This window comes from Rhipicephalus sanguineus, chromosome 1 (assembly GCF_013339695.2).
Source record: "Rhipicephalus sanguineus isolate Rsan-2018 chromosome 1, BIME_Rsan_1.4, whole genome shotgun sequence".
NCBI lineage: Eukaryota > Metazoa > Arthropoda > Arachnida > Ixodida > Ixodidae > Rhipicephalus > Rhipicephalus sanguineus.
The window spans coordinates 81,280,877-81,292,549 of NC_051176.1; the positions used below are offsets into that span (position 1 = coordinate 81,280,877).

At 47.2% G+C, this 11,673-nt stretch overlaps 1 protein-coding gene across 1 annotated transcript; it reads left to right on the forward strand.

Moving 5' to 3' along the window:
• Positions 1-2,145: 2,145 nt before the first annotated feature.
• On the forward strand, positions 2,146-10,386 carry LOC119393382 (glutathione S-transferase 1-1). The gene is made up of 5 exons (XM_037660358.2): positions 2,146-2,342; positions 6,241-6,299; positions 7,176-7,317; positions 9,514-9,681; positions 10,165-10,386. Exons 1-5 carry the CDS (start codon positions 2,202-2,204, stop codon positions 10,357-10,359), a joined length of 705 nt encoding a protein of 234 aa, XP_037516286.1. The 5' UTR covers positions 2,146-2,201; the 3' UTR covers positions 10,360-10,386.
• The last annotated feature ends 1,287 nt before the right edge of the window (positions 10,387-11,673 follow it).

An 11,673-nucleotide genomic window follows, 5' to 3' on the forward strand; every position in this document is an offset into this window, starting at 1 on the left:
TTTGACCTCAAAATATTTTTCCTAGGCCCCTGATCACTAAGGACTCGCGCTACAGCGAGCCGGCAAGCCCTTGGCGAATGCTCTTGAAGCCAACGCTAGCTAAACTAGTATCGACCCGTGAATAAACAGCCGTGTTTAAGTGTACCGTCGTGGAATTCGCCTTGGTTTACAGGAAACTTTATTCTCTGAGCTTTTATTCTGCGTTCGTGTGATCTTCCACAGCGTGAATAACGTAGGCAGCAGCGTACATCTCATATTTGCAGCGTTGCTTATTTGCTTCGCACATGCGCAGGGGACTTAAAGAGCGCCTTGCATGCGTGCTCAGTTCTAACGAGAAGAAATGACGCCTGGTCACGCCAAAATAATGATATTTCAGTTTTATTCAATAGTCACAATAAAGCAATTTAACACACCCTACACAATGAGCAACAAATGGCATAAGTACAAAAGGTGCGTACACTACGTGCACTATGTTTTGCCTTTTGTTCCGATAAATTAACCTTACGTGTAACGTATCAAGACATGCGAATTGTAGCGATCGTAGCGCGACAGATAACTTAGCGATCCGCTCACCGATAACCGGAAATATAGTAGGCACCGCATGTTCACGAAGGAAACCGGGCAGCAGGAATACTGATCCATGAAAATCCAGCAAGCACACTACTCCGAACCGTTGCCCCGGTGTCTTATCTAGAAGAGAGGGCTCGCCAGGCGTACGCGTGTTGCTATTGCATCCTTGGAACACCACATCGTTTCCGCTAGTACCGAGGAAAGCGTTCGGCGTGAAATGTTAGCCGCCTCGTGCCGTTGTCCGTTGAACACCGTATCCAACACGTTCACCAATGATGAAACGCACATCGCAACTTCGCGCACACAAAAATCAAATTCTCACCAAATAATTGACAGAACGCATGCAAGTGCGAAACACCAGAACACCTGAGGGGGCGTGTCGCCGCAGACGAACTTTACGCGCGCCTTTCCGAACACTACAAGGACTGCGTCGCAGAGCAATGGCATGTGTCATTCTTTAGAGGGCGCTAATAAGAAGATTTTTGATAATGCATATATATTTTCATGAATTCTTTGTACACTGGATCTAAATAAATGTTATTCTGAAATAAATCTCGGTATATTATTTTGTTGTTGAATGAAATTAGGTTTTTTGTTATTAGTGTTTGTTCCCACCACACCTAGTCGCGCTTCAATCGCTACTCCCATAACTCCCCATGCTGATGTCGCTGACAATAGGATCTGAACCGCTTTTCGCCCGAAGCTTCGCGACCTATTTGGATAGACCTTGCGTATACTCCCTTACATTGAGGCCAACGGGCCTTGGCCGGGACCAACGATAAATTTGTATCACCCCGAAATTCGTATGAGCTGTGATCGTATCACCGAGGTTTCACTGTAACTAGAACACCAACGCATTTTGTCACATTTAGGAACGCACAGCTCGAAATAGGCGCTATCCGTCAGACATGCGTTCAAGATCGATACGAGTTTCGAAGTCAGCGGCTGCAATTCATGAGTGGCAACATGCCTCTGTAGGAATTGGCCCACAGGTAATTAAAAAAACTTTGATAGTTAGCAAATTTATATTTTATATTATTTATATTTTATATTATTTATACTATTTATATTTCTACTGCATACAATGTCCGCCGCTGATAGTAATCTGGATCAAGGAGTAATTTTCCTACATGATGAGGGTTATATTCAAAATATTGTCGGTGGCGAAAGAAAACACTTAATTGTACTACTCGCATCTTTCACTGCGCTTCAGGATAAAAAAAAATGTACTGAGATAAAGAGCAGCATTTCACTTTGACTGCTGCATAACAAAACGCCAGCCTCGATGACGTAAGCGAGTTTTTCCTGTAGGCAGTTCGCTGTAATTATCGAACCGTATTGTTGTCACCACGTTGACAACCTCAGTAACAGCTGTGTCACTTCACATATGATAGGGTACGACGACGTCTTCCAAAGTTCAGCGTATTATCCAGTACAGCTAGGGGCCGCCCATATCGCACACCCGCTCTAGGCCAGCTAGATTGGCGACGTGCGCATCGACCATCATAAGCGCTGAATACGCCCCCTCACGCCTCCTATTAAAAGGTGTGCGCGCGGCATCTTTCCTTAACAGTTCACTTCCCGGACGTGGTGTGCGAAGGTAGTACATTCTCTTACTTTGTTCATCCGCAATGTCCGCCAGTCTGTACAGCGTCCCGACAAGTCCCACGTGTGGGTTCGTCCGTTCGGTGGCGAAGCACCTCGACGTGAAGCTATGCGTGAAGAATCTGGATTTCTCTAAGAACGAGCACCTCTCCGAGGATTACGTGAAGGTCTGTCACCGCTACTGGCGTAGTTTTTTCTTCTCAATTTTATTTCTCGCGTCCGATGTGAACCCTCGTATACGTAGGAACCTTCGGTCAGCAGCACTACTACAGGGTTCAACTAATTATGTCCTAGATCCGGAGCAAATTTTCGCATGCATCAAGCGTAATGACGCGCACGTTTTCTTACTGCCATTCCTCGACTGATTCTGGTGCGCTCAATGCCAGCACGTTCATGGTAAATTTGCTACCTGAGCTTTTGGGAATAACATCATATTTTCTATGAACGTGCTGACTGCACTCGGCAAACGAAAGAAACTCGAGGAAAACGCAGGTCAGTATTATGTGGTTTAATCTTTTAGTTTCTGACTTTAAGACGACGCATTTTTGGAAAATATCGCTGTATCAAAAAAAAAACCCTACTTATTACCATGTCGGACAGCATTTACGGCATATTGCAAATGTCGTAGTTTAGACCTTGCCAAGACATAATAGTAATAATATCTGGGGTTTAACGTCCCAAAACCAAGATATGATTATGAGAGACGCCGTAGTTGAGGGCTCCGGAAATTTCGACCACCTGGGGGTTCTTTAACGTGCACCTAAATCTAAGTACACGGGCCTCAAACATTTTCGCCTCCATCGAAAATTCAGCCGACGCGGCCGGGATTCGATCCCGCGACCTTCGGGTCAGCAGTTGCCAAGCCATAGGCAAACTCCATTGGTGGTGGCTGTAACTCAAAAGTTGTACGAACTGTCATTGTACAACACATTACGCCCGAGGTTCACTCAGTATAGACCAGTGTCAGCTTGCCTACGTGTGCTCATTTATACTAACGACGCCAATTTCTGTAACTACAGCCTTGCTCGCCGAATGTCCTGTTGCATCTTTGCTTCGTCCTGCATGACCTTGTTTGGAAGGCAAACTGTCAGTGGTTCTTGTTCCACTCGAACTGGTGCAATACCAGGATACTACAATTTTAACTTGCTCTCCGCATGTTGCGGATTTTCTTCGATGCTTATGTGAGTGGCCTATAGGGCAGCAGTCGGCTTTCTTGCAGTCCGTTTGGAGTGTATTACCGAACATGATACTTTTTTTGTTGGGTCTAGTATATATTCCTCTACACCTTAGTAGGTGCAGCACTTATCGTCCAGTTGGACACCGTTAGTAGTTCGTTTATCACTGTCACCACGGTGCGAAGAACGACCATGCACTTGTTTGAATCGGTTCATGCATTATGCAGTGGGCGTGTACAGAATTTCGAATTTGTAGTATCGCAAAAAACGGCGAGAGCCTGTCGCACCGCCGAAAGTACGGCTATGCGCACGCCTAACATTCTCGGGCGAATATCACCTTAGCTGCTTGTCGGCTATCTGCGTGGTCCCATTCATGAAATAAGACCCACGTGTTGTAACGTACGCAAGACTAGCGTCCTTGTGATGCTTTTACAGCGAAAGCTGTTACGAGATCATTTCAACGGCCGTTTTTTGGCGCCGTACTTGTCCGCCGCCGGTGTCCGTAACCGCTATTGCACGAAATAAGAAAATAAAGGAAATAAGAAAAAAAATTCCACAATGCAACGAGGTTCGAACCTGGGCCCTCTGCGTGGGAGCCCAGTGTTCTACCTCAGGGCCATGCCGGTGCATGAAACTGCGTTTAAAAAAGACCCTATACAGGCTTCATGTCCGGAAGGAACACATTAACATATGTAATGTAGTGTAGTAGAAGAGGAAAATAACAACCAGGCGTCACACAAACGCGAATTCTGTAACCGGGAGTCACACAATGCGAATTGCGCAACGAGTGGGTTGTTGAATGCTTCCAACCCATTACAAAGGCCTCTGTGATAATTCTTCATCGTCATTAGCCACAGCCTCAACAATGTGCACATAATGCCTTACAGGTGTTTAGCCAGTACCACGGTTCTCCGCAGAATGACGAAAAATTGCTAGCGGCTGCTTCCCTACTTCATAAAAATTATGATGACTTACAGCGTAGTGCGTTCCCCGCAAGTGCACTTCTATTGGTTGCCAAGGAAGCCCATAAGGCTCTCACGATTCATTTCCTCAGGCTCTCAATAAAGTTAATTCCCTCTCTCTCGCTCTCCGGTTAACGTATGTTATAAAACGTGGTGGGACAGTTAAATAACGGCCGGGCGTCACACAATATGCATTACGAAACTAGTGGGTTGTTTAACGCTTCCAACCCATTACAAAGGGCTCAGCCATAATTCTTCATCGTCATCAACCGTCGCATCAACAAAGTACACATAATGGCTTACAGATGGTACCTCGCTTCTCCACAGAATAACGAATAATGTCGTGGTGGGTGCAGCCCAACTTCCCAAAAATTATGATTTGTGGCGTAGTGGGTGCGTTGCTTATGTACTTGTATAAGTAGCCACAAGAGAGTTTATAACGGGCTCTAGTAATGCCGCTCTTCCAGCTTTCGCTGTGACTGTGCTGCGCTTTCCGCGCAGGCCTGGCGATTTTTTTCCCCTCCGTGTTTCCGCGCATAGCAAAATAGCAAGATAACGTATACATTTGAGGGCGTTTCTTCGCATGCTCATACTGTAAATATCACCATTGTAAGCCACTGACACATGTGATGAAGCATTGCTCAATGTTGTGGAAAAGGTTGTACGTCTAGCTTCTAGCGTTTCTTTTCTGCTTGAGGAGCCGTCGACGGCAGGCGTCGCACACGGGGCGATGCGATAGCATGCGCCCTTCTTGCGACAGAGATAGGCGACGTGTTTCATCTCTGCTTTCTGTTTCATCCCCGCGTTCGCCCCTGCGCTCGCGCGCTTTTACTCCCGCGTAGAACATACGATGCGCGGGGCGATGTTACCGAAGTGCGACTTTATACGGAACACGACTTGTAGCGCGAGTGCACAATTGCTCGCAAACGCGACGCCCAGCGGCGTTGATAGATATGGATACGACTGCTACCGAAGCGTGCCACCGATTTTCGATGTGAAACAGTGCTCATAAAAGGAGTTTCCAGGTGAAAAACTGTCCAACTCCGTCGTGCGCTTTATACACGCTAGCTGGCGCTAACTCTTTCAGTATTATTTGTACGCGCCAAAGTACTTCTCTTCAAACGATATTTTTGCACTATGTGAACTTGGCGTACTTTTATTGCGATAGCAATTATATGGACGGTCTCGGCTGGATTTTGCCGTCGCCATGCACCGTATATATGTGTGCGTGTATATATATATATATATATATATATATAAAGCCCCAAAGAAAAATAATTCAGAAAAATGCTTCCTAAGCGCGGAATCGAACCAGGGATCTCTTGCTCCGCAGCGAGTGGCGCTAACCACTACGCCACGCAACGCAAATCCTCCACGTAGCTAACGGCGAGCGTTATATACACACCCTTTACCGCTGGACGGACTCGGAGACGGCAGGCGCTTATGTGCGTTTCTTCATTACCAGCGAGATGGCGCGAAGGACGCATTTAAAAGTCGTCGGCGAGTTCGCTCGCCTCTTCTTATATTTGCGCAGGGAGGACCTTGCCCTTCCGCTGTCTGCTCGCGCGGTTTTCTAGTGGTGAGGCGAAGAGGAATGTTTCAAGCTTTCACCGTGATGTCCGCGCTCATGTTACGGAGCGTACGAAAGTCACTCGAGCTCAAGGGACGCCGCTAAACGAACAAACAAGATGAGCGCGAACTATGAAGTGTCACAGCTCGACACTTGAAGCACTCTAGTTTCCTTCGCTGCTTCGGCCTCCTTTGCAACAGGAGCGCTTTTCAAACTGAGAGTATCCATTGGCGAGCCTCACTTCGTATAGCATTAGTTTCTTGCTATCGCATTCATTGCTTCGCCCTTGCGGCGAAACTTTTTTTTTACTTGCTTACCGAATCATTGCTGCTCTTTGACCCTTTTGTTTTCCTTGCAGCTTAACCCCTTCGGGAAGGTGCCCACGCTGGAAGATAATGGATTTATTGTGCACGAGAGGTACGACAGCAAACCTTGCGCAAGCGTAGAAGGGTCCGCACGATCATCACGTACGCTCTACTGGCTCTGACGTTGTATTTCCACTGATTCCCAAAATGCTCTTGACAAAAGCATCTAGCCACAGCATAAAGCTAGTCGTGTCCCCATGTCGTTATAAATTTCTACACGCTTCTCTAGCCCTCCTTCAAACATTTGTATCAAGTAAACCTACTGCGAGGGCATAGGCCGCATTCGTATCTTGCAAGTGGACTGCTAAAATATCTCGCGCTGCGATTTACCGTAGACTTGACGCAATGTTGTCACTTCGGTGTCAAATACCAATTAGCATCTGCAGAACGAACCAAACTGACCACTAAAAAGAGCTCGCACGACATTTCTTGCCTGCCTTACGTTCTCCACCTCTTCTTCCTTACTTAGCCATGCTACTAGGGTGCAAAAGAGTGCGTCACAGGCGCAACTGAAAGAGCGACTGTGTGCTTCCACTTTATTTTGGTTTAGTACCTAATAGCATTAGAGATGCGAGTTGGGCACGTTGGAACTAATTAGTGCAAAAAAAAGGACAACGGATAAGGCGAAGCAAACACAGGACGGCACGCTAAACAGACAGGCCACGTTTTTCTTCACCTTGTTCGTCGTCCTTTTTGTGCTAATTAGTTACGTCTGAAGTAGTACCTACTAAATCTCTGTGCAATTCGCTACGTAGGGGGTAAGTGGTGATGGCAAACGTCGTTCACTATCCTCCTCCTTTTCTATGTATCGTACAGTACTGTCGTGTGTTCGACATTAGGTGATTCAATGCCGTACTCTTCCCAGCCTTCTGCAGTGTACAGTACATAAATATCTTTCTCGTACCCTATGCACACGCTTCTTTCACAGCGCTGCCATCGCCTATTACCTGCTCCGCAAGTACGCCCCTACGTCACAGTTGTACCCGGACTGCCCGAAGAAGCGCGCCCGTATCGACCAGATCCTGGCCACCATCGCCAGTACTATTCGGCCTCACTTTGTGGAATTTTGCGTAAGTGCCGAATATGTTCTCGCAACAGCTATATACCTAGAAAGTTGCGGAATAGGCTCGGTTCTTACCTAAATGAACCAATATTTCGTTGATTTGTGCGCGTGGCAGCATGTGTCCCCGTTTCCGCACTACCACGGGACCGACATTTGTATTATGTTAGATTTCATTGTCTCTGTCGCGGAATTTTTCTACGGCGCGCAGGATTCGCAAAATCTTCGCTTCACTCCTAACCATAGCTGTTGCATTGACCCTCTATTCCAGGCTGACGGGCACGTTGTATGGTATGCGCTATCAGTAAGTGCGATGCGTTTCCTGTAACTGCGATTACCACGGTTACGGGCAAATTCGCTGGTCGTGGGACTCTTCGTAATACTTGTAGCTGGCCTAGTTCACACTGCTCTCAGGGATTGAAATGCAACATTAACACTTTTGGTGTACTGACTGGTGCCCTCAGTTGCTATGTAGATAAACGCGTCATGGAGCTACAAATGTGGCCGCTGTAGGTAATGCTGGCTTTGATGTAAGTGAATGACCCCATTCTGTAACGAAGTGGTGGTGGGCGCAAAAGTACGTAAATTAGCCCTAAATTGTCACGTTTTAGTATGTGAGCACTGCACATGCTTACTGCCACATCCGGTATATCCTGGTAAGCCTTCACCTGAATATTATCTTTACATTTAAACTTGATTTGCATTGGGTTGCATCGCGCCAGTTCTGTGCAACACTTTTCAGCCACCTTATACGGAGAATTCCCTGAGGTACTCGACCACTCAAAGGTGTCCAAGATTATTTCGTTATGTTGACGACTTCTTAGTGTGTGAAAGCTGACCTAAGACCCCCGCTAACCCAGTGTGTGAAATTCGTGCACTATTCTGGCAACATTATGTGCTTTCACGCGTGAACTGCCCACTAACGTCAATTTGCAGTCTTTGGGCTTGAGCCTAAACTTCTCGCAGCAGCACATATGTTCTATCGCCCGCATTCACAAAAGGAAGCCTACTACATTATGAAGACAATTTTGGGGGGACGCTTAAGGTTCGTCTTTAAGAATTGAACACGATAGCGATATCCGGACCCATCCTCATCGGGCTCTGTTTCTCTTGTCATTATGTTCAGCCGCCCGGTCTCGCGCGCGTGCGCACACGCACACTCGACATAGCTATAGTAAAGGTAAAAGATTCCGCCTTCTTCAACAGCACTTTTACGACAACGATGTACCCACTACGTGTGTGTAAGAGAATGCGCGCACTAATGTGCATGCCCTTTGTAATGGGTGGCATGTTTTAAACCAGCAGCAATTACGCGCGTGATACTTTTCCGTAGTTGCGATGCACCCACTACATGTTCGTAAGGGAGTACGTGCAGTAATGTGTGTTCCTTTTGTAATGGGTGGCCGGCCTTAAACAACCAACTCGTTATGCAGTTCACATGGTGTGACACCCGATGGCAATATAAGCTTGTACCCCGTTTTACTGCGTGATTACATCTCGTACTGTGACACCTGTAGACAGGACGCGTATATTTGTGAAGCATTAAAGTTAACTTCAGTGCAGTTCCAAGCAATGGAGTGGCTCTGTGGTAGAACACCTGCTTGCCACGCAGACTGCATGGGTTCGATTCTAACTTGAACCTAAGATTTTGTTATTATTTATTTTATACAAGATGATTTTCCGCTCTCAACCAACGACACCGACACCGTAATTTCCTCGTAACGAGCTTTTTGCCCTGTCTCGTTCAAAATTGGCATGTCTATTAGTGAGGTGTTTAGCGGGGTGGCGGATGATCTTGTCGGTTCTTGCTGGATTAGAAAGGTTTTGCGATTTCTCGTGACTTTTTATACTTTGATAATATTTCTCAGTACGGAACCCTTATGTACGAGGCCTTTCCGTGGCCTTCTCGGGTAATTTACGCATGAATTAGCCACTTGCGCACAAGCATTCACATTAGTGATATTTGCTTGCGACCTCGGCACACACATTCGCATGGATATTAGAGAAGAGCCAGGCTTCATTGTCTAAGGAGCTTGTGCAGCCTGCCCCCTACATGGCTTTTCGCTATGTGCCCCCCAAAACTTCAGACAAATCAAGTCGCAGCATTATGCGTTCCAGACTATAATTCCATTATGCAGCACATATTCTGCATAAAACATATTCAAATTCTGTACTGAAATGTTGCTGCTTTCCTTTTTCATTGCAGCGCCAAGTCTTCTGCGAGGACAGAAAACCCACGGAGGAGGAAAAGGCCTTGTTCAATCGTACCGTCGTTCAGGGCTTAGAGCATCTCATCGAAGGACCGTTCGCAGTTGGCGACAGTCTCACTCTCGCCGATCTGTGCATCATCGCCAACCTGACGGTCGCTTTGACAGTAAGCATTAGCCTCTTCACTTTACGTCGAGTATTTGCTTTGACACTCTTTTCACCCTTTCTTTTCCCGGGGACAAATTCTGCTTCACGGCACTGTAACACAAGACGTGTTGCAGAGCTGGTGTTCTAAGTTATGCAGCCGTATAGGTGGAGCAATGTCTCAACGGTTGACAAATTTGCTTTAGTGCGCCATTTTTCCGGTTTTGCCGAGTGCGATTCCTACCTGGTGCCCAATTTTTTTATACTTTCAGGCGCTGCACTATTTGTGTTCGCTAATGACTTGAGTGACGTGCTACTGTAACTTGCCCTGCCTTGCGTTACACACGCAATTCATTGTCCCATTTTTTTGCTGGATTTGCTCTGGGGGTGAACATATCCTTCAGGTACAGAAATGCTATAATCTGACAATGTTTGCTTTATACAATAGCGGCCTGAGCGAGATTGATTTTCGGCGCCGCCTCATAGTTTCCTCACTTGTTTTCAGAACGGCTTCGTGGACATCGACAATTACCCCGCCTTGGAAGCGTACTACGATCGGATTATAGAGGAGCTTCCCTACTTCATGGAGATCTTTGGAGAAGCCTTCGGTAGCATCCAGCAGCGTTGGTCGCAGCTCCTTGACCGTCCTGTTTCTCCGATGTCTGAAGGCTCTGAGCCAGTCAACGGCCAGCGCCCGTAACAACTACGCATCTAAAATAAACTTTCCTTGCACTCCTGTTGCTTTTTTTCACACGAAAGTGTTTTATTGCCTGGGTCCACCAAGACTTCAGTGACGTATTTCGTTACGGAAACCACGTCGAAAAGATCGCGCACGATCAGATGGCAAATAAAAGTAAAAAGGTCCATCAACGGGAGTCAAACCCGCGACCTCTTGGTCCGCGACAGCGGATGCCGGGCATGCTATCCACTGCGCCACCATACACACTGTGGGGGCTTCCCAAACGCGCCTTGTATATCTCTCGCAGTGCTCTTGGTCGGGGGGACGATACCGCCAAAGGGAGCGGTAAAGTGACCTAATGCGTCATGACCGTGGCCTTCGCGATTAGCTCCTGCAACGTGTGGTTGCTACGCGTCCGTCCCATTCGGCGTGATTCCATTAGAAGTGCTTGTCAATGCATTAACACACCGGGAGGTGGCGACCTTAGCCCAAGCCTCTGCCTCGCTTGTAACATACATACATAATAAATATAGCTTTGCGACGCGCGCCTGCCTCTGTAACACCGCGTTCCCCGCTTATGCTGGCCCCGATAAAAATTGCGGACTGTCTAGACGGGAGACACGACGCTCGTTGAGTTTCCCTCTAGTCCGGCCATGGTGTTCTGTTTACTCACTCTTAAAGAAAGATGGCTGATCCCTCCGTCATAGAAATTAGTATAACACGAAAGTGAAACGTATCCTCACAGATGTAGTTGATTGTTTATAGTACATTAGTATATGAGAGCTTGCACAATGTCTATTGTTGTTTGGCAGATGTAGCACCACGTGATGTGGATGCATGCATGCACGTTCACGCCTACTGGCACATCTCCATCCCGACGACTAACGCCCATGGTCATGATTCAACCCTTGCGGTAGCTGAAGTTGCCAAGATATACCTGGACACCGCATATGGGGGGTGAATCCCGCGCAGAGATGGTATCAACAAGCCCATAGTAAACAATGATACTCGATATGTACTCCTTCAAAGCGTCCAGAAATGCGACAAGCGTCGTGTGTTCTCTCTAGCCTGACCGTTCATTATCACAAGGCGAGCGGGGAACGCGGTGCGACAGCCAGGCGAGCGTCGGAGAGCTATTTTTCGACATGGATGGATGCTATGCACGAGGCTTGGGCTAAAGCCGCCACCTGGCGGCGTGTTAAAGCGTTGACGAAATTAGACTTATCCTATTGGAAACGCACCGAGTGGGGCGGTCTTAGCAATGGCGCGCTGCCGGAGGCAATTGCAGAGGCAACGAAGTTTTTTTTTTCCGAGCCTGGTGGCACATATGTCACC